General features: G+C 46.4%; 1 protein-coding gene across 1 annotated transcript in view; it reads left to right on the forward strand.

Moving 5' to 3' along the window:
* The window catches only part of CAPN6 (calpain 6), a 166906-nt gene that overhangs the window by 85690 nt on the left and 58226 nt on the right, over positions 1–22990 (forward strand). The window contains exon 8 of the mRNA XM_073599355.1: positions 22330–22525. Within this exon, the coding sequence (XP_073455456.1) occupies positions 22330–22525 (196 nt within the window). The remainder of the gene's footprint in view (positions 1–22329; positions 22526–22990) is intronic.

The following is a 22990-nucleotide window of genomic DNA, read 5'->3' on the forward strand; positions in this document are numbered from 1 at the left end:
ACTGGGTTCTGGAGTGCGTTTTGTACTGGGTTCTGGAGTGCGTTTTGTACTGGGTTCTGGAGTGCGTTTTGTACTGGGTTCTGGAGTGCGTTTTGTACTGGGTTCTGGAGTGCGTTTTGTACTGGGTTCTGGAGTGCGTTTTGTACTGGGTTCTGGAGTGCGTTTTGTACTGGGTTCTGGAGTGCGTTTTGTACTGGGTTCTGGAGTGCGTTTTGTACTGGGTTCTGGAGTGCGTTATGCACATCAGAGTGGGTTCTGGAGTGAGCTATGCACATCAGAGTGGGTTCTGGAGTGAGCTATGCACATCAAGGTGGGTTCTGGACAGGGTTCAATAAAACACTAGGTATAGAGTCCATTCAGCCATCTACATCTCAATACGGCACCTCTCCTTGGCTGCTACAACCCCTGCTACACACACACCTCTCCTCTGCCCTCATCTTCCCATCCCCCATAGCTCCACCACCCTCCACATGATTACCTTTCTAAAAGCACTTTTCTGTAACTGGCCCTGTCACAGCTTTCTTTTCAGTGCACTCTCCTTTTCAGCTCCTAAACTCCCTGAGGAGATAGGAGATAAGGATTGTGGTGCAGAGCAGAGAGGCTGTTGAAGGAGCTGTGGGAGAGCTGTTCTGCTTTCACTTTTATCTACTGCAGAAGAAAAAACCCTGCCTTGACATCTTTTCCCTGGCCAGCAATGTATGAATGCCTTTTTCCCTATGCACTGGTTGCTTGAGAAGGGGGCAAGTATGGGTAGAAGTCCCGCCCATCCCTGACCTCAGCTCTCATGGCGGCTGCACAGTGTACATCCAGACAGCTTGCTCGCCAATCCCTGGCTGTGCTGGATATTCACACTGCTACAGGTCCTATTGAGCCAGGTCATATTGAGCCTGAGGTCCTATTTGATGCTAATCAACATAAGTATGCGGGACAAAGCCCCTGCACAGCGGGATAGCGGGACAAAGGTGTAAATGCGGGAACATCCCGTCCAGTCAACTGTTGGGAGGTATACAATATTTGACACTGTTTTTGATAAACATTGATATCTTGTTCGATGGATGTAGAAGCAACTCTCGGGCTGGGTTCACAGAACCCGCATCCAATTCGCAATAACAGGAGATTTTGACCGGTTCTCTATGGTTTCGGTTCACATGTCTTCCCTGCGGCTCCGGTGCTGAAATTGGACCTGAAACAAGGAACCAGGATGCACCGGATGCCTACTGGGAGCCGCATGCGGCAATGGTGTGAACCCAGCCTCAATGATTCTCAAGGTGCTCATCAGTAATTTTGGTTCTAATTTTGCCCTTCCTGTGCTTAATCCTTGAAAATAGTTGTTTACAAATACAGGTGCTGGCGAAAACTGATGACATGAATAAGGCTTTATTGTGAAGAGTGGGATGTTTTTCTTTGGGAAAAAGTCCAAAAAAGCATCACTATCAAATTTCTCTGTGGCCGCATGTGTTTGTCAAGTGTAAATGCATTTTTACAAAAAAAAAAAAAAATCAGATTTTGTGTTGAGCCGGCATTCATAGCCGTTTTGGGCCACAGGTTGGACACACATGCTATAAATTATTTTGCTACCTGCTCCCCATTTGGACCTGAGATCGCAGCATCTGGCAAGTGTAAGTCCTCCAGCATTGACTTTTTTTGTGGTTCTGAGATGTCATGTGACTAAACACTGAGAGCTACAATGGAAGCTTGTAGGGCTCTGTTACAGCTCTGTTATGGATGGTAGGGTATAGTTCCTGTTGGATTCCCTAGATGTCCTCCTAGTTCTTTAGCATTTTAGCTTAGTGCTCACTTGGGGAGAGGTTCAGCTAGAAGTTGCTATTCAATTCTGTTTACCCAGGAGTATAAATATTTACCCAGGAGTATAAATGGGGGTTTGAGCCTATAGTCTTGGTCAGAGTCAATGGTCTTTGTGGGAGTTAAGAAAGTGTCTCCACCGCTCAGGCCGACACCGACCCAGGTGCAAGCAGAAGCCCCAGAGCAGAAGAGCTCCAGGCGCTGGCCGAACGCTAGGCAAAGCAGGCTTGAATGGAGGAGAAGATTTGGATGCCGCACACTGGATGTAGTCAAAAAACTTCACTTCATTGAAAAAATGGGATCATCAAAACAACAAGACTGTCATGCAGAAAGTACAGGTAAGCTGATGCGTTTCGCACTCAGAACTGAGTGCTTACTCATAGCTATGAGTAAGCACTCAGTTCTGAGTGCGAAACGCATCAGCTTACCTGTACTTTCTGCATGACAGTCTTGTTGTTTTGATGATCCCATTTTTTCAATGAAGTGAAGTTTTTTGACTACATCCAGTGTGCGGCATCCAAATCTTCTCCTCCATTCAAGCCTTCTTTGTGGGAGTTCCAGATCCCCCACAGAACTGAAAATGTAGACTTTGGGTGGAGGAGCGTTGCCCTTTGGAGGAACACATTTTGTTCCTTCCCTATAGTAGGTCATGTGTTTGAGCACTTTGTTGAGAGGATACCCAGATGTCAACAGAGAGATCCGAACCATTATTATGCAGAACTCTAGCCCTTGTGGTAATGGACCTCTTAAACCATGCCTTGCACTGTTATGACCATATTGGAAAGCATTGTTATGATGCCTGTTGCACAGGTAAAAGAAAATTTCCATCAAGAAGTGATTGACTCATGTTATTACAATGGAGTGAATGGTAGCCTATACCGGAGAAATAAAAATTGTAAGGACTGGCTCAGTTAGGGGTCAGGTGGTGATTGAGAGAAGGAGTGGCTGCCTGCGTGGCATTTGTGACAGGTCCTTTATTTGGACCATGCACCTTGAAATTCCGATTCCAAGATATATTTTGTCTGGGCGCGTGACAGTCCCGCAACACACCCAACCTGGAATCACAGGAATTGGGTCCCATACAACTTAGTTGTGACGCACAAAGTTGTATTGAGGCTTAAATGAAAGAATACCTCAACATTTCATATTCCTGATATGTTCCTGCTGTACCATGTACTTGTATGAAAATGTATCCTTTTATCTTTGTATTGCTTCCTTCTCTGTTTTCCTATTAAAAACTGACCACACAAGGCATGAGAGCACAGTGTGGTCAGTTTTATGGCTGTGCTGGGAACTCTGCCTGTTCCCCTCAAAAATGTAACTTATGAAAATCCCCCCCCCCCCCCGCATTGCCATTTACTGGGAAGACCCGTGTACTGTTCTTTCTCCTCCCCTAGCTCTCTGAGCTCCTTAAGCAGCAACTGGGAACAGAGGGTATGTGATTACTTATAAAGAAGGCGTAAAAAAGGTATTCCTAATGCTCTTTTTATATGTATACTAGGGATAAGCCGAACACCCCCCGGTTCGGTTCGCACCAGAACCTGCGAACGGACCGAAAATTTGCACAAACGTTAGAACCCCATTGAAGTCTATGGGACTTGAACTTGATTCAAAATCAAAAGTGCTCATTTTAAAGGCTAATTTGCATGGTATTGTCCTAAAAGGGTTTGGGGACCCGGGTCCTGCCCCAGGGGACATGTATCAATGCAAAAAAAAAGTTTTAAAAATGGCCGTTTTTTCGGGAGCAGTGATTTTAATGATGCTTAAAGTGGAAAAAGAAAAAAGTGTAATATTCCTTTAAATATCCTACCTGGGGGGTGTCTATAGTATGCCTGTAAAGTGGCGCGTGTTTCCCGTGCTTAGAACAGTCCCTGCACAAAATTACATTTTTAAAGTAATAAAAGTCATTTAAAACTGCTTACGGCTTTAATATAATGTCCAGTCCCGGTTATATGGATGAAAATCAGTGAGAGAAATGGCATGGGTACCCCCCCCAGTCCATTACCAGGCCCTTTGGGTCTTGTATGGATATTAAGGGGAACCCCGTACCCAAATTAAAAAAAGGAAAGGCGTGGGGCCCCAGGCCCTCTGAACAGCAGTATACAGGTGGTGCAAACAAGACAGGGACTGTAGGTTTGTTGTTAAGTAGAATCTGTAATTTTGAACTGGTACATTTTTAAAGTGTAGCTCCAGCCAAAAAATCTATTTTTAAGCTTTTTGGAAAACATAGGGAAGGGTTATCACCCCTGTGACATTTGTTTTGCTGTCTGTGCACCTCTTCAGAAGATTTTACCTCATTTTCTGTCCCAATGACAAATGTTTTTTGACAATTTTGGGGTTTTTAGTGAAACAAGGATTGGTGATAAAGCATCAGTGGAGAGGAGACACTTTTTCCCATATTCACTCTTACAGGAGAGAATTTCCCTTCCTAGGGGTAGATTTGATCTCACTTCCTGTTGTCTCCTTCCGTTTGTAAGTTGGATGTTTGAAAGTAGGGGCCTGCCCTATATACTCTGCAGAAATTGCGGCCTTAGGTGTTGGTGTTGCCACAACACTGTAAGTCCTCACAGTTAGTCTTGGTGTGAGCTGGAACGGGCCCTGCTGTGAAATATTAGATCAAGAATTGTAATTACATGCACCTGTTGAACAGGGGCAGAAAAATTGGGCCTTTGGTGGTGGTGCTGGTGTCACAACACTGTAAGTCCTCACAGTTAGTCTTAATGGGTGCAGAAACGGGCCCTGCTGTGAAATATTGGATCAAGAATTGTAATTGCATGTCCCTGTTGAACAGGGGCAGAAAAATTGGGCCTTAGGCACTGGTGCCACAACACTGCAACCCCTCACAGATACTCTAGGAATGAGCCCTCCTGTAAAATATTGCATCAAAAATTGTAATTACACGCCCCTGTTAAACAGGGGCTGAAAAATTGGGCCTTAGCCACTGGTGGCGGCGCCCAGAACCAAAAATATTCTTACAAGCTATCAGCATGATCATTGAGGAGGAAGAGGATAGTCACTCAGCATAACAGGATAGTCACTCAGCATCAGCATAGGCAGTCTTGAAGGAACCTGACTTTTGAAAAACAATTATTCGGTTACATCAGCATCAGGTGCTTGGTAGCTGGTGGTGATCCAAGACTGATTCATTTTTATGAAGGTCAGTCGATTGACTGAGTCGGTGGACAGGCGCACCCTGTGATCGGTTACAAAGCCTCCAGCAGCACTGAATGTGCGTTCTGAAAGAACACTGGATGCAGGACAGGCCAGTAGCTTAATTGCATACTGTGCAAGCTCTGGCCAGTGATCCATCCTCAAGACCCAGTAACCCAGAGGATTTTTGGTCTGAAAGGTGTCCAAGTCAGATCTTGCCCCTAGGTATTCCTGCACCATGTAAAACAGACGCTGGCGATGGTTGCTGGAACCGATCATACCTTGGGGCTGCGGACTAACAAATTGTCTGAACGCATCGGTCAGACGGCCACCTTCTCCGCTCCTTCTTTGACTGACCGAAGCCTCAGCAACACGTTGTCCAGGAACAGGAGTTTGTAACCTCCCAGTCTCTGGGAAAGCGTTGCACAGACCTTTCTGCAAGGCCTCCCGAAGATGTTTCATCCTCTGCTCCCTCTGCGACGGCAAAATAAGGTCCGCAACCTTACCCTTATAACGTGGATTAAGGAGGGTTGCCAGACAGTATTTGGTCCCTCTCCTTGCTATCACGAATACAAGGATCCTTCCGCAGGCTTTGCAGGATCAGGGAGGCCATGCAGCGTAGGTTTGCTGAGGCATTCGGTCCAGAGTCCTCTGAGTCACTAAGGACGACATGATCCGCAGCCACCTCCTCCCAGCCAATGATCCCTTAAAGACTGTTGCTGATGCTGAGTGCCGGGCTCCACCTCCATGCTGACACAATCCTCTTCTTCCTCCTCTTCCTCCTCCTCCTCCTCTCCCTGTGTGATCGGCGGGCATGCAGAAACACTGTCTGGATAAAGGGGGCCTTGAGAGCTAAGGAAGTCCTCCTCTTCCTGCCTCTGTTCTGCCTCAAGTGCCCTGTCCATTATTCCACGCAGCGTGTGCTCCAACAGGTGGACAAGGGGGACAGTGTCACTGATGCATGCACTGTCACTGCTCACCATCCTCGTGGCCTCCTCAAATGGTGACAGGACAGTGCATGCATCCCTGATCATGGCCCACTGGCGTGGGAAAAAAACCAAGCTCCCCTGACCCTGTCCTGGTGCCATAGTCGCACAGGTACTCATTGATGGCCCTCTGCTGCGTGTGCAGCTGCTGCAGCATGGCCAACGTTGAGTTCCACCTGGTGGGCATGTCACAGATTAGGCGGTTCTTGGGCAGGTTAAATTCCTTTTGGAGGTCAGCCAGCCGAGCACTGGCATTATATGACCTGCGGAAATGCACACAGACTTTCCTGGCCTGCCTCAGGACATCCTGTAAGCCCGGGTACCTGCCCAAGAACCGCTGCACCACCAAGTTAAGGACGTGAGCCAAACGGGGCACATGGGTCAGTTGTCCTTGTCGGAGGGCAGAGAGGAGGTTGGTGCCATTGTCGCAAACCACCATACCTGCCTTAAGCTGGCATGGCGTCAACTACCTCTGAACCTGCCCCTGCAGAGCTGACAAAATCTCTGCCCCAGTGTGGCTCCTGTTCCCCAAGCACACCAGCTCAAGCACCGCATGGCATCTTTTGGCCTGCGTGCTTGCGTAGCCCCTTGAACGCCTACAGAGCACTGCTGGTTCCGAAGTCAAATCACAGGAAGAGGCCATGGTGGCAGAACAACCTCCAACACTACTGCACCTTGTCCTGCATCCTTCCCAGCTGCCAGAAGAATCACCCAGTGCGCGGTAAAAGATAGGTAACGTCCCTGTCCATGCCTGCTGGACCATGAGTCAGCGGTAATATGCACCTTACCGCTGACCGCCCTGTCCAGCGAGGCCAAGACATTGCCTTCCACATGCCGGTAGAGAGCCGGAATCGCCTTCTGTGAGAAAAAGTGGCATTTTGGAACCTGCCACTGAGGAACCGCACATTCCACAAACTCGCGGAAGGGGGCAGAGTCTACCAACTGAAAAGGCAGCAGTTGAAGTGCTAGCAATTTAGCCAAGCTAGCATTCAACCGCTAGTGGTGGATGGCTGGGAGCGAACTTCTTTTGGCGGTGCAGCAGCTGGGGCAGGGAAATTTGCCTGGTACAATCTGACGTCGGTGTACCGATAGCAGATTTCCCCCAAGTACTTGGCTGTGACACACCTAATTCTACACCTTCATTCCTCTCAGTGCAGGTCTCAGAGAGGACTGAAGGTATAGTGGGGTTGGAGATCCCAGCTGATGAGGAGCAAAGAGAGGTCCTCTTTGTTCTTTGGTGTGGGTCTTTTAGGTACGCTTGCCAACGAACTGCATGGCAGGTCAACATATGTCTGGTCAAGCATGTGGTGCCCAAGCGGGAGATGTTTTGGCCACGAGAGATACGCTTGAGACATATGTTGCAAATAGCAGTAGTGGGATCTGATGCACTCGTCTCAAAAAAGGCCCACACCAAAGAACTTTTGGAATAACGTGCAGAGACAGCAGCGCCCTGCACATGCGGTGCTCTGCGGTGTGATGCAGTCAGTGTGCTGCCCTTAAGCTGGCCCCTGGAGGGCATCCTGCCTCGTTGGTGATGTGCCTCCTCCTCCTCCTCTCTCCTCTCTCCTCTCTATCAGGCACCCAACGTGGAGTCAGTGACCTCATCATCCCCTCCCTCTTCATCACTGGAGCAAAGCTGGCAGTATGCTGCAGCTGGGGGAACATGACTGCCAGATTGCTGTCCTTCTTGGGCACCCCCTCTCTCTGGGCTCATGTTACTGCCTTCCTCTAGCTGGGTACCATCATCGGAGCCTTCAAAACGCTGGGCATCCTCCTGGAGCACGTACCCAACACTGTGGTCAAACAGTTCGGGGGACTCCTCAGGAGGACATGGTGGGGCTAGGGAAGGCGTGACTGATGCCATTGAGCCGAGTGAAGACGCCGCGTTGGCAGCTGCTTTGCCAGACAAAGTACCCTGAGCCTGGGTGAGAGAGGATGAGGAGGATGAGGACGGCTTGGTCATCCACTCTACCAAGTCTTCTGCATGTTGCGGCTCAACGCGGCCAGCTGCCGAAAAAAAGGACAAGCGTGTCCCACGGCCATGTGCTGATAAGGATGCACCATCTCCACGACGAATACTGTTGCCTCTAGACACAGAGCCTGCTTGCCCTCTTTTATTGGCTTGTGACTGTCTGCCTCTCCTTGTTGGCCTTCCAGACATACTAATGGCCTGCAGTGAGATGTAGCTGCACAAAGCTGGGATGTGTATGTGTGTGTGTGTGTGTATATGTGTGTGTGTGTATGTGTGTGTGTATATATATATATATATATATATATATATATATATATATATATATATATATATATATATATATATATATATATATATATATATATATATATATATATATATATATATATATATATGTGTATATGTATATGTGTGTATATATATATATATATATATATATATATACTGCAGCTAACAGAATCAACTGCCTGCCTGTAGTATTATTAGTATGAGAACACCAGCAATTGTCTTCAGGTAGCTTTAGGTGCACACTGTACAGAGGACACAGTACAATAACTGTAAATACTGTAACTGCCCGCCTGTGGTATTAATAGGAGCAGAACAACAGCAATTGTCTCCAGGTAGCTTTAGGTGCACACTGTGCAGAGGACGCAGTACACTAACTGCAAATACTGTAGCTGCCTGCCTGTGGTATTAATAGGATCAGAAGAACACCACTAATTTTCTTCAGGTAGCTTTAGGTGCACACTGTGCAGAGGACACAGTGCACTAACTGTAAATACTGTAGCTGCCTGCCTGTGGTATTAATCGGATCAGAAGAACACCACTAATTTTCTTCAGGTAGCTTTAGGAGGACACAGTGCACTAACTGTAAGTACTGTAGCTGCCTGTATGTGGTATTAATAGGAGCAGAACAACAGCAATTGTCTCCAGGTAGCTTTAGGTGCACACTGTGCAGAGAACGCACTACACTAACTGTAAATGCTATAGCTGCCTGCCTGTGGTATTAATAGGATCAGAAGAACACCACTAATTTTCTTCAGGTAGCTTTAGGTGCACACTGTGCAGAGGAAGCACTGCACTAACTGTAAATACTGTAGCTGCCTGCCTGTGGTATTAATAGGATCAGAAAAACACCACTAATTTTCTTCAGGTAGCTTTAGGTGCACAGTGTGCAGGGGATGCACTAAACTAAATTGTAAATACTGCAGCTGCCTGCGGTACTGTACTAATAGGATCAGAAGAACACCACTAATTTTCTTCAGGTAGCTTTAGGTGCACACTGTGCAGAGGACGCACTACACTAACTTGTAAATACTACAGCTGCCTGTGGTACTGTACTAATGGGATCAGAAGAACACTAATTTTCTTCAGGTAACTTTAGGTGCACACTGTGCAGAGGACGCTCTACACTAACTGTAAATACTGTAGCTAATAGGATCAGAAGAACACCAGCAATTTTCTTCAGGTAGCTGTAAATACTGTAAAAACACCTGCCTGCCAGTATTAGGAAGAGAACAACAGGAACGGATCTAGTGCGAGAGGAAATTCCCCACTGGGAGCATACCAGGCCCTTAGGTCTAGTATGGGTTTGAAGGGGAACCCCCTACGGGGTCAGAAAAGGGGGTGGGGATGAGCGAGCGCCCTCCCCCTCCTGAACCGTTCCAGTCCGCATGCCCTCAACATGGGGGATGGGCACTTTGGGGCAGGGGGGGCCCATCCTGCGGGCGGAGGGCAGGATGCCCATCCCTGCGGGCGGAGGGCTTATTGGAATCCGGGAGCCCCCTTTAATAAGGGGGCCTCCAGATCCCAGCCCCCCACCGCATGTGAATGAGTATGGGGTACATCGTACCCCTACCCATTCACCTGGGGGAAAAGTGTCAATAAAAGAGCACACTAGACAGGTTTTTAAAGTAATTTATTAGGCAGCTCCGGGGGTCTTATTCCGACTTCGGGGATCTTCTTCCGACTTCTCCGCTCTCTCCAGCCTCTGCTCCCGGTGTCTGGTTCTTCTGCCGGGCTCCTCCGCTATCTTCTGCTCTTTTGCCACACTTTTGCTAGCGGTGGCCCGGTCTTCTCTGTCTTCTTGTTTCCTCTTCTCTTCTTCCGATGTTGACACAATGCTCTCTCCCACTGTAATGATGTGTGCAAGGTGCGCAGCGACTTATATAGGTATGGGGTGTGGTCACTGGGTGATGTCACTCGGTGACCCAGCCCCATCATGCCCCAGGACTGTGATGTCATAAGGGGGTGGGGTCACCGGGTGACATCACCTGGTGACCACGCCCCATGCCTAAGTCACTGCGCAACTCGCACACACCATTACAGCGGGAGAGAGCGTCGTGTCAACATCAGAAGAAGAGAAGCGGGAACAAGACGACGGAGAAGACCGGGCCACCGCTAGCAAAAGAGCGGCAGAAGATAGCGGAGGAGCCCGGCAGAAGAACCGGACACCAGGAGAAGAGGCCGGAGAGCGGGAGAAGAACCGGACACTGGTAGAAGAGGCCGAAGAAGTCGGAAGTGCCTACCCCCCATGTTGAGGGCAGGCGGCCTGGTACAGTTCAGGAGGGGGGGGCGCTCTCTCGTCCCCACCCCCTTTCCTGACCGGCCGGGCTGCGTGCTCAGATAAGGGTCTGGTATGGATTTTGGGGGGACCCCACATCGTTTTTTCGGCGTGGGGGTTCCCCTTAAAACCCATACCAGACCTAAGGGCCTGGTATACCCCTGGAGGGGAACCAGTGCCGGTTTTTTATTTAAAATTTGGCGTGCAGTTCCCCCTCATGATTCATACCAAACTCTTGTCGGCAATGCTTGTAGCTCATCGCGAAAGGAAAAAACACATTTTTCCTTTCCCGATGAGCGAGCCAGCTCGGCGCTGGCTCCCGCGGCGGGGCTTGCATATGTCAAATCTCGCCGATACAGAAGTTGACCAAAGGGTGGCAGTAAAGAGCTGAAAAACCACGCGATTTGGTGAAAGTTGGTGTATGCTTAATTAGTTTAAGGCCAACGCCCTTTGTACAAAAATCCACGGGAAAGTTTGTACAAAGTCCTATCGTGTGTATGGGCCTTAAGAAACACCTCCCTAGGACACACCTAACCCTTTGATCGCCCGCTAGTGTTAACCCCTTCCCTGCCAGTGTCATTTATATAGTAATCAGTGCATTTTTATAGCACTAATCACTGTATAAATGTTATTGGTCCCAAAAAAGTGTCAAAAGTGTTCGATCTGTCCGCCCCAATGTTGCAGTCCCACTAAAAATCGCTGATCACCACCATTACAAGTAAAAACGTAAAAAAAAATAATAAAAATGCCATAAATCTGTCCCCTATTTTGTAGACGCTATCACTTTTGCGCAAACCATTCAATATATGCTTATTGTATATTTTTTTACCAAAAATACATATTGGCCTAAACTGATGAAGAATTTTATTTTTTACTTTTTTTTGGATATTTATTATAGCAAAAAGTTAAAAATATTGTTTTATTTTTTTTTTTCAAAATTGTTTGGTCTTTTTTTGTTTAGCGCAAAAAATAAAAACCGCAGAGGTAATCAAATACCACCAAAAGAGTACAACGTCGCATGACCGCGCAATTGTCAGTTAAACCGATGCAGTGCTGTGTAGCAAAAAATGGCCTGGTCATTAAGGGGGTAAATCCTTCCAGGGCTGAAGTAGTTAAACTAAATAGGTTAAATAGGGTCTCGCTGCTGCTCTTTTATGCTTAGGCATGGTTCTTCTGGTAGTGGGGATTCTCACTAAAAGGCTACTATTACACCTAGCTAAAGGTATGCTAATGTATAACATGTCTGGTTTTTTTTTTTTTTTTGTTTTTTTTTCTCAGCTGTATTGCTATACGAACATTGTTATTCGCTTGTAATGTCCTAGAACATTGTATGTTGTACTTCATAAAATTCAAATAAACACACTTTTGATTAAAAAAAAGAAAAAATGGAATGAGTTTATTTGTATACATATTAAGATATTAATAACAGTCCAACCCATACACTATTGTTACTGGTAAACTTTACCCGAAAAGGGTTATGTCACAATAACAGCTGATACAATGATCTATTCATCTGTATGCATAAGAAAATGAACCACTCATGTGCAATCAATGATAGAATATGGTTGGGGGTGTGGCTAGCACAACTCTCAATGTGTTTCAGAGAATGAATTCTGCTTTTTCAGGAGATCGGATGTAATATATTGAGAAAAAAAAAAAGAAAATATCACCTATGCCCAGACTGAAGCAGAACTCTGTCCCCAATAGACAGAACAGACATTTTGCCCATGGGACTTTACTGAGTGGTGCTGAATAAAGAATACCTAGAATGTATAAAAATACAAAATGTTAATTTTGATTTGCATAAAAATCACACAAGGACATTTTCACATGGAAGTTTAAAAAAAGAAAAAAAACTTTTTTTAAAAATAGTGTTTCTTTTTCTTTTTTATGAAAAGTTTTTTTCTTTTTTTTGATGTCCATGTGAAAATGTCCTTGTGTGATTTTTATGCAAATTGAAATTAAAATTTGGTGTTTTTATACATTCTATGTATTCATTATTCAGTACCAGTCAGTAAAGTCCCATGTGCAAATTGTCTGTTCTGTCTGGATGTAATATATTATCTAGATTGAGAGATATTACAAGTAAGCGTAATCAACACGTATCACAATGTATTCAGGCCCAGTACTTACCACATAAGGTCATGTCATGGGCCTCATTGTTTCAATCCATACTTATAAAGAGATGAAGATGCTAGAATACTAAAAACCACCTCTAATACAATAGGGGCAGGGCTGGACTGGGACAAAAATTTGGCCCTGGACTTCACCCAGACTGGCCCACTTTGACAGGTCTCTCCCATGCCGGCTTGCCACCCAAGCCCCCCCCCCCCCCCCCCACCACTAGCCATTAGCCATTCTACATTATTTCTCTTATATTCAGTACCAGTGGGGAAGCTAGACATTATTTCACCTGGGGCAAAGAATCAGTTTGGCGCCCCCCCCCCCCCCAATGGGACAAGATTAGGCAGGAAAGTGAGGCCGCCCTCCTTCCAGATCGTATGATGAGCTTCTCAGTGTTGACTCCTGAGCATCATGTCTGTATTCAGGCGCGCTGCATAACTAGCCAGGGAGAGGAGGTGAGCACTGCGGGGGGGACAGAGGACTGGAGGGAGGCAGCGGTCCACTGTCACTGAAATCGGCCCACTGAGCCATCGGCCCACCGGGAAACTCCCTGTAGTCCCAATGGCCAGTACATGCCTGAATAGGGGTTGATTTACTAAAACTGGAGAGTGTAAAATCTGTTGCAGCTGTGCATGGTAGCCATTCAACTTCTAACTTCAGCTTCTTCAATTAACCACATCAGCCCCGGAAGGTTTTACCCCTTCCTGACCAGAGCATTTTTTGCAATTTGGCACTGCGTTATTTTAACTGGTAATTTGCGCATTCATGCAACACTGTACCCAAACAAAATGTAAGCCCTTTTTTTCCAACAAATTGAGCTTTCTTTTGGTGGTATTTGATCACCTCTGCGGTTTTTATTTTTTGTGCTATAAATAAAAAAAAAAAAACAATTTAAAAAAAAATAAATAAATATATATATATAAATTTTTTTTTTTTTTTACTTTCTGCTAGAAAACATATCCAATAAAAAAAATGTAAAAAATCTAATTTCTTCATCAATTTACGCCAATATGTATTCGGCTACATGTTTTTGGTAAAAAAAATCCCAATAAGCGTATATTGATTGCTACAGATTGGATTGCTGCAGATAAATCTGACACTAAGTGACACTTTTTTGGGGACCAGAGAAACCAATACAGTGATTAGTGCTAAAAAAAATGCACTGTCACTGTACTAATGACGGTGGCAGGGAAGGGGTTAACATCAGGGGTGATCAAAGGGTTAAGTGTGCCCCGAAGGAGTGCTTGCTAACTATGTGGCGGTTGCTCTGACTGGGGGAAGAGAGAGATCTGTGTTGCTGCTTAGCAGCAACACAAGATCTCCCCTGTCAAAACAGCGATCTGCCTTGTTTACATAGGCAGACCGCCATTCCGCCTCTCTCGGTAGAGATCGCCAGGTGCTGACAAACATTGGGTCTGCCGGACCCTCTGATTGGCTCCTGCTGTGTCCAATCAGTGTGAGTGGGTCGATTGGGTTGCACGTGTACGATGTTTTTCATGCAGCTGAGCCACCCTGCCACAGTAAATGTGCGGAGGGTGGACCGGACGTGGTTAAACTTTGACAAAAAAAAACACTAGAAGCTGATTGGTTTCCATGCACAGCTGCACCAGATTTTGCACTCTCCAGATTTAGTAAATCAAACTCGATCTCTACCAGGTGGGGTTAGAGCCATCCAATATTTGAATAGGAATGAGTGTAGGGCTTTTTTTCAGCGGGAACGCAGGGGAACGCAGTTCCGGCACCTCCAGCAGTGAATGTATGTAATAGCATGGGGTGTGGGGTGTGCTGGAGGGTCTATTGATGTTGGCTGCTGGGGGATATATTGTCACTGGTGGGGATCTGATTTTGTGTGAGGGTCTATTGTTGCTGATGGGGAATCTATATTGTTTCCGGGGGGGGGGGGTCTTATGTTGCTTAAAGAGATCTACTGTTGATGGAGAGGTCTATTTTTGCTGGCTGCTGGAGGATCTATTGATGCTGCTAGGGGGGTCTAATGTTACTTGGGTGGATATTTTGTTACTGGGTGTGATATTTTGTATGTGTGTGTGTGTGTGTATATATTGCTGATAGTACCTGAAGAAGTAATATAATATATAAATAGATAATGTAATTATAATGTAAATAGATGTAACTAAATATTTCAAAGAAAAGCAGGAATACATGCACCTGCTGATCTTGCGTATGTGCAGTTAGGTGCAATTTTGGTCAGCTTTTCCATAGACGCCAATGTTAAATGTTACTGGAGCTGTGTGATACCAAGCTGGCAAAAAATTCCCATAGACGCCATGTCAAGCTGATCAAGATCTCCCAGGAGCCAATGCAAAACCGGAAATTATGTTTGTGGCCACAGACCCCTAGAGGAGGAAGTGAAACTAGATATAGGAATAAATCAGGTAAGTGAACAGAAAAAAAAAAAAATTGCCAATTCCTTTTAACCACTACCCACCCAGCCTATAGCAGAACGACAGCTGGGCAGTGGTACCGTTATCCTGACTGGACGTCATATGATGTCTTTCAGAATAACAGCTGGCGTGCACCCATGGGGGCACGCAGCGGGGTGATCAGAGGTGTGGCGTGTCAGTCTGACACACCGCAACACTGATCTCGGAGGCTCTTTACCACGTGATCAGCTGTGATGGAGGCTCTTTACCATGTGATCAGCTGTGTCCAGTCACGGCTAGTCACAGTGTATCGTGTATCGGTTTTTCCTCACTCGCGTCTGACAGACGCGAGTAGTAGAGCCGATGGGCTGCTTTCCTGTCAGGGGGGTCTGTGCTGATTATCAGTGCAGACACCCCAGATGATGCCCACTTCAGTCCAACAGGGATACCACCAGGACCACCAGGGATTGCCACCACTGATGACCACCAGGTATGCCACCCATGGCCACCAGGGATGCCAATCTGTGCCAAAATCAATGCCAAACAAGTGCCAACAAATGGTGCTAGTCAGTGCCCATCACTAATGCCTACCAGTGCCTCCTTATCAGTGATGCCCATCAGTACCATCTATCAGTGTCCATAAGTGCCATCCATAAGGGTGGCACTGATAGGTGGCACTGAAGTACCCATATATGCAGCCTTTCAGTGCCCATCAGTTCTGCATACCAGTGCCACCCATCAGTGCCGCCTATCAGTGCTGCATATTAGTGCCCATCATCAGTGCCCATCAGTGCCACCTCATTGGTGCCACCTCATCAGTGCTCATCAGTGCCGCCTTATCAGTGCCCGTCAGTGGCGCCTCATCAGTGCCCATCAGTGAAGGAAAAAACATACTTATTTACAAAATTTTAAAAGAAACATTTTTTTTTTTTTCAAAATTTTTGGTCTTTTTTTATTTGTTGCGCAAAAAATAGAAACCCCAGCAGTGATCAAATACCACCAAAAGAAAATGTAAAATTCCTATCAAAATACTTACCGTAATTTTCCTTTCCTGATGGACTCCATGGCAGCAACGTGTGGGCTAAGTCCCGCCTCCACTATCCTATAGGACACTACTCCCATAAATCTTTGCTCCCTGCCCAAGGCCGTGTTCGATAACTAGCCTACACCAGCCATTTTTGGAGGGAACTCCTGCTGCCATGGAGTCCATCAGGAAAGGAAAATTACGGTAAGTATTTTGATAGGAATTTTCCATTTTCCTGACAGACTCCATGGCAGCAACATTTGGGAAATAACTCGCCATACACACCCAGGTGGGCATAAATGCTGAACAAAAAGATTTTTTTAACACTGTCCACCGACAGCACTTTTAAACCAAAATCAACAGAAGATAAAGTCGCTGGTTCAACGTAATAATGAGACATAAAAGTATGAATCGTTGACCAGGAGGCTGCATTGCAGATAACATCAGGAGCCACATGACGTGAATGACGTGAAGCTGCCCAGGAAGTAGAAAGACTTCTTGTGGAATGCGCCGTAACCGCTACAGGAGGAGCCAAGCCCTTCTCTCTGTAAGCCCATTGGATAGCCTGAACAATCCACTCTGTGATGGATCTGACGGAAGCTCTGAGACCCTTGCTTTTTCTGTGAAACAAAACAAAGAGATAGTCCGTATGTCGAAAAGAAGCTATAGCTTCTAGGTATTGCTTCAAAATAACTCCATGTCGAGGGGATGCGTCTCCAGACTTCCAGCAGAATTAAAAGTAGGGAGTGTGATATCCTGATTTTCCTGGAAGACTGAAGTGACCTTGGGATTTGATCCTAGCATCGGGTTTAGGACCACTCCGTCTGGGGAAAAAAGTGAGAAAGGGCTCCTTTAATCCTAGAGACTGTATTTCAGAGACTCTTTTTGCCGAGGAAATGGCTATCAGAAAGCAAGTCTTGAGGGTAAGTTCTCTAACCAAAAGAGGCTTGTCCAGTTGAGAGAAGAAGTCAAGGACTAGTGGTAGATCCCACTTAGGGAATCTAGGTTTCCTCTGAGGTCTGAGCCTAACTGCTCCCTTGAATTGTTGAACCAAGGGATGTTTAGCCTAAGAAACTCCAGAAAAGGCTGAAATTGTTGAGACTTGCACACGGAGAGCGCTAACAGATAAGGGAACATCTAGTCCAGTCTGCAAGAAACTTAAAACATCCTGAACTGTCGGAATACAGTCAGAATTGGACCCAGAAGACATGTGGTTTGCAAATCTAGCCCAAATCCTCTCATATACCTGATTGGTACTTCTTCTCCTTGCACTGAGAGTAGGGATAACCTCCTTTGGGACATCCCAGAGCTTCTAGCCTTCCCCTCTCAAAAACCAGACCCTCAGGCGCAGATGAGCCAGGCAGGGATGTAGATTCGACCCTTGGGATAGAAGGTCGGGTCTGAGGGGTAAGGGAATCGGATCCTTGACACTGAGAAGCATTAGCAGGGGGAACCAGGGCCTGTTGGGCCAGTAAGGTATTATGGCTATCACTTCTGCTGCTTCCGACCTGAGTCTCCGCAGGAACTGAAGAATGATGGGGGTTGGTGGGAAGGCATAAGCTCTGCAGAACCACCATCGCTCCGTCAGGGCGTCCACCCCATAAGCCTGAGGATCCTGGAACCTCGAATAATACTTCGCCAGTTTCTTGTTGCAAGGGGAGGCGAATAAGTCGACTTCTGGAGAGATTCCTAAGGTCAGAATCCAAGTGAATACTTCCTCGTGGAGAGACTAACGTCAACGTTGTTGTCTAAACAAACTCGAGATAGGAAGTCTGCCTGAACATTCTGAATTCCTGGTACGTATGTTGCTGTTATATTGCCCAGGTTCCTCTGAGCCCAGGTCATAACTGGCTCTACCTCCTGAAGTAACAGACTCCGAGTACCTCCCTGTCTCCTTATGTACGCCACAGCCGTCGTGTTGTCTAACCTGAATAGAACCGAGGTTCCTGAAATCAGATGACGAAATGCTAGTAGTGCTTTGAATGCTGCCCTCAAGTCTAGAATGTTCAACATCATCCCTCTGGAAGGAAAGTCCCAGGTACCTTGAGCCACTTCTGTCTAACAGTGGGCGCCCCAGCCCTTGTTGCTGGCATCCGTCGTCACCGTTATCCATGAGGTGGGAAGAATGGAATGACAGTTGTACAGATTTTCCCGCTGGAGCCACCAGGGAAGGGAGTTCCTCATAGAAGAAGTGATGCGAATGAGCTGAGTCTTGCTGCCTAACCACTGATGAAGAAATCCTTTTTGGAAGGGTCTCCTCTTCCATTGAGCCCACTTAACCATTGGAATCGTAGCTACCATAGTGCCGATGATCCTCAGACACTGGAGAGCCTGGAGATGGGAGGCCGAGAGGGCCGGACGAATTCTGTCCCGAATTACTGGAACCTTCTCCTCAGGAAGTGAAATGGTGCCTTTCACCGTATCAAAAAGGGCTCCTAGAAATACAAGAGTTTGAGATGGAACTAACTGACTCTTTTCTAGATTTAGATCCAACCGAATTCCTGAAGGGTTGAGATAACTTGACTCCTGTGCATCAATAGTCGATCTCTGTCTTAGGCTAGCAGCAGAAGATCGTCCAAATAATGATGGAGACGGATCCCTTTGGCTCTCAAGAGGGCCACTACTGCTAGCAATACTTTCGAAAAGACACGGGGAGATGTCGATAGCCCGAATGGAAGGCACGTGAACTGTATATGCAACTTTCCCACGGAGAAGCAAAGAAACTGCTGAAAATCTTCTGCCACAGGGACATGAAAATAAGCGTCCTTTAGATCTATGGAGATCATCCAATCTCCTGATTGGACCGACTGCAGGATTGTTGACAGTGTCTCCATCTTGAACTTTTCTTTTTTGATGAACCGATTCAGATGGGTAAGATCTATGACAGGTCTCCAAGATCCATTTTTCTTTTGGACCATAAAGAGAAAGGAGAATAAATTCCCATGCCTCATTGTTCGTCTGGGATGGGAATTGCAGCACCTTGAGCCAATAAAGATTTCATGTAGGTTAGAAGAATTAGCCTCTTTTCTTCTGAGGCCGGAAGAGAGGTGGGAACACACCTGAGTCTGGGAGATCTGTTGAAAGTCCAGGTATGGCCTGAAGAGACCGTCCTGACGGTCCAAAAGTCCTGGATTGAGGCTGCCCAGACGTGCCGAAAACGTAGAAGACGAGCCCCTACTTGGCCCGTCTGAGCGGGCCCAATCTCAAAAGGACTTGGTTCTCTCTTTGCTGTCGAACTGCTTTTAGCAGCTTTCTTGAAGGATGACTGCCTTGACTTCCATGTCCTGGAGAATTCACGGCCCGGCCTGTAACTACGGGCCTCCCTGGATCGTTCCTGGAATAGTTTTTCAGGAAAAAACTTTCTCTGGCTTTGCAAACGCCTATCCTGAGGAAGGAACCCCGACTTCCCCCCGGTGGCTCGGATTATGGCCGCATCCAATGTGTTGCCGAAGAGGGAAGACCCCCTTGAAAGGAATATGGCACCATACCTGCTTGGAAGCAGGATCAGCCAGCCAGGGACGAAGCCAAAGTGCTCGTTTGGCAGTAACAGCAGAGAGCATGACCCGAGCCACAAGTAAGATGATATCAATCGAGGCCTCCCCCAGAAAAGCAGATGCTAGCCATAACTCTTGGATAGGGGAAATTTTTGCTACTTCATCCGAAATGCCCTTGAGAGTGTCATCAAAACTATCCGTCCAAACTTCCATGGCCTTGGACACAAGCCATACCATGCTGCCCTCAAGTCCAGGTACAGGTAAACTCTTTAAATTAGAGTCGATCCGCCTATCTAAGGCATCCTTGAAAGAGACCGTATCCCCCAAGGGGAGTGTTACGTGTTTTACTAACCTCATCACAGCTGCGTCCACCAGTGGAGCTGACTCCAAGTGCTTGACCTCATCTTCCTTGAAGGGGTATAGCTTTAGAATTTTTGAAAGCATTGAATTCTTTTTCTCAACCTTGCTCCATTCATCTGTAATGACCTCACCAAGTTCGGTCAGAAATGGAAAGTTGAGACGTTCCTTCTTTAGTTGTTTGAAATATTTTCTTTGTTTAGAAGGAGCAGCCACAGGATCTTCCCAATTTAAGGCTTCTCTGACGGCCTTTACCAAGGGTGAGAGTAAAGCAAAATCAAACCCCACACAGGAACTCTCTTCCTCAGACTCACTGTCTGATGCCGCAGCTGAAGGATGGCTTGGTAGAGAAGACTCCCAGGTGTCTTGAATTTGTGAGTCCCTTACTGGTGATTTGAGGCAACTCTGCCTGAGTGGCAGGAGTCTGGATTGACCCGATACCTTTAAGAGACTCCTTGACAGCCCTTTCGACCAGGGATTCTAGCTGCTGGTCCGTACTTCCTCTTTCATTGGAAGCTTTGGAAAAACAAAGGTCGCATAGAGATCTTCCAGGGAGTACTTGTGTCCTACAACCCCAACAGACACTGGCAGCTGAACGGCTGGAGTGAGCCTTGGAGGAGCGAGATTGATCCTCACTACGATGCCCAGATCTTGATGGTGAGCCGTGGTGCTTAGATCTGGAAGAGGAACGTTGGTGATGTGTTTTTTTTCGACGATTCACTTCCTCTGTGAGAGCTGCGTCTTTGTTCTGACCTGGAAGGGCTAAATGAAAGAAATAAAGGGGAAAAACAGATCAAGATAAAACATAACCTAGGAAGACTAAGACAGGTGCCACCCCCCGCCAGCAATACCTTTTATGAGAGGGCTGGCCACAAGCAGGCGGTGGGGAGTCCATATCCATAGAGGCTTCCATCAGTGCTGTAATAACAGAAGGATCAGAACAAGGAACAGCAAGCCTTCCCCCCCCCCCACTTGTCCCAGAGAGCCACCTACCAGAATGAAGTCACTGGAGACGAGGGGAAGTTGCCACAATAGCCCACAAGCATTCCCAAGGCTTGTAGGCTATTTCCCCATTTAAATCTAGCGCCCCCGTGACGTCACGGCGGTGCCACATGCGCGATTAGCGTCATTTTGCACCAAGCCTCACTCTCAGACCAGACGAAAATGAAAGTAAACGGCGGCTGGAATGCAGGAAGAACCAGCCGCCATGCTAGCACCAAATAAACAAACAGAGAAAACAAACAGAGATAAAACAAACACTGCTGCCATGAGAAAGAAAAGAGGAACAATCTCACCACTCCCAAACGAACACCAGGGCCGAAGGTAAGGAGCTCACCAATTTCATAGGGGCAAACAAGGTCACCTGCTTATTAGCTGGGCTATTCGACCAATGCGCAGCCTGCCTGCCAGTGGCTAGGTATCTGGCTTCCTCCAGTGCTTCTTCCAGTGCCCGCTCCATACCCCGCTAGTAGCTAGGGCTTAACGGAGTCTAGCGACATTCCAGTCCCAAGTTGCTGCTCGGCCATCCGGATTAAGGAAACGTGTGGGAGCAAAATTTTCAGGTAGAAAGACCCACATAGGTCCTACGGAGGAGGACAAAAAAATAACACGGCTGTGGGCAGGGAGCAAAGATTTATGAGAGTAGTGTCCTATAGGGTAGTGGAGGCGGGACCCACACGTTGCCGCCATGGAGTCTGTCATGAAAGCTCTATTTGCGGGAACAAAAATGTTAAAAAAATTTGTTTGTGTACAGTGTAGCATGACCGTGCAATTGTCAAAGTGCGACAGCCCTGAAAGCTGAAAATTGGCATGGGCAGGAGGGGGCGAAAGTGTCTGGTATTGAAGTGGTTAAGGATGCACATTAGTGCTGCGTGGTGAGGAATAAAAAATGTGGGTGGAACTTCGCTTTAAGCCAATAAGTTATACTGTAGGGTTGAATAGTAGCAAGGGATATTCTAGTAGGAAGTGAAAACAAAGTGACAGAGAAATTAGCTTATCCTTCACTTTTCAAGTACACACTTGTGGTGGGACAAGACCTAGTTGTATTACTGCAGTAGAAAAATGTAAAGTCTTAAGGTTAGCTGTGCTATCTGGCAGGGCTGTGTAATTCTCTGGACTGGATGGATAGAAATATAAATTCTTTGTCAGGTAAAATATATTTCTCATGTATGTATTTCATCTGTGTATTTGGCTGCTTGCTTTGAATTTTGATTTACACAATACTGTAAAGGAAATGTATAGTGTTTAATTTTTTTCTTAATGCACACGATTAATTATCTTTAGATGTATCCTTGCGGTGATGTATAATTCTACAATTGTAATTTAAGAGAGACTGTGTAATGAAATTAAAGTATTTGTACATATAATACCATGTTTTTGTGTGGTGCTCATTCATACAATAAAATTGCCAAGATAGTTTATGACAGTTTGACACTTTAAGACATTAGTATTTGTTTTGTCTTTTCGCTGCTGTAGGATGACATTTGAGGATTGGTGTAAAAATTTCTCCAGTGCCGATGTGTGCCATGTAATAAACACCTCATTGCTCAGCCAGCACAAGACATGGGAAAAGGGAGAAGCATGTGGAAAATGGACAGTAAATGCAGACGCTTTGCTGAATCGCTCTGGAGGGTGCTTCAATAACAAAGATACTTTCCTTCAGAATCCGCAGGTGACTGAGATCTTAAATAGAATAGTTTTCATTAAGTTTGACAGGGATAGCTTGCAGGGGTGAGGTTTTATGCTATTGGCTTGTCACTTAACTTGTCAACAATCTTCTAGCACAGCCATGCTCAACCATGGCTCCATGGAACACGAGGGTCCCTCCAGAGGTTGCTAGCAGTCCTCGAGCTGTGGTTGATTCTCCTCCAGTTTAATGGTGCACAGTCTTGGGGCCAATGCGACTTGAAAGAGCCATCTGCATGATCTTTTTAGCTGTCTGTAAGGGTCATATTCTGACCATTACTGTAGCGGGGGCATTCTTTTTACTGTCCACCAATGTAAGGGGGATTTTTCCAACTAACTCCCTATAAATCGGTTTTGGTTTTAGCATGGGTTCACCTAGGCCTGAAAATTATTTCAAGGGGTCCTTGTGGAAAAAGATTGAGAAAGGCTGATCTAACGTGTGCAAAAAGCA

The sequence above is a fragment of the Aquarana catesbeiana genome, linkage group LG09 (assembly GCF_042186555.1).
Source record: "Aquarana catesbeiana isolate 2022-GZ linkage group LG09, ASM4218655v1, whole genome shotgun sequence".
NCBI classification, from domain to species: domain Eukaryota; kingdom Metazoa; phylum Chordata; class Amphibia; order Anura; family Ranidae; genus Aquarana; species Aquarana catesbeiana.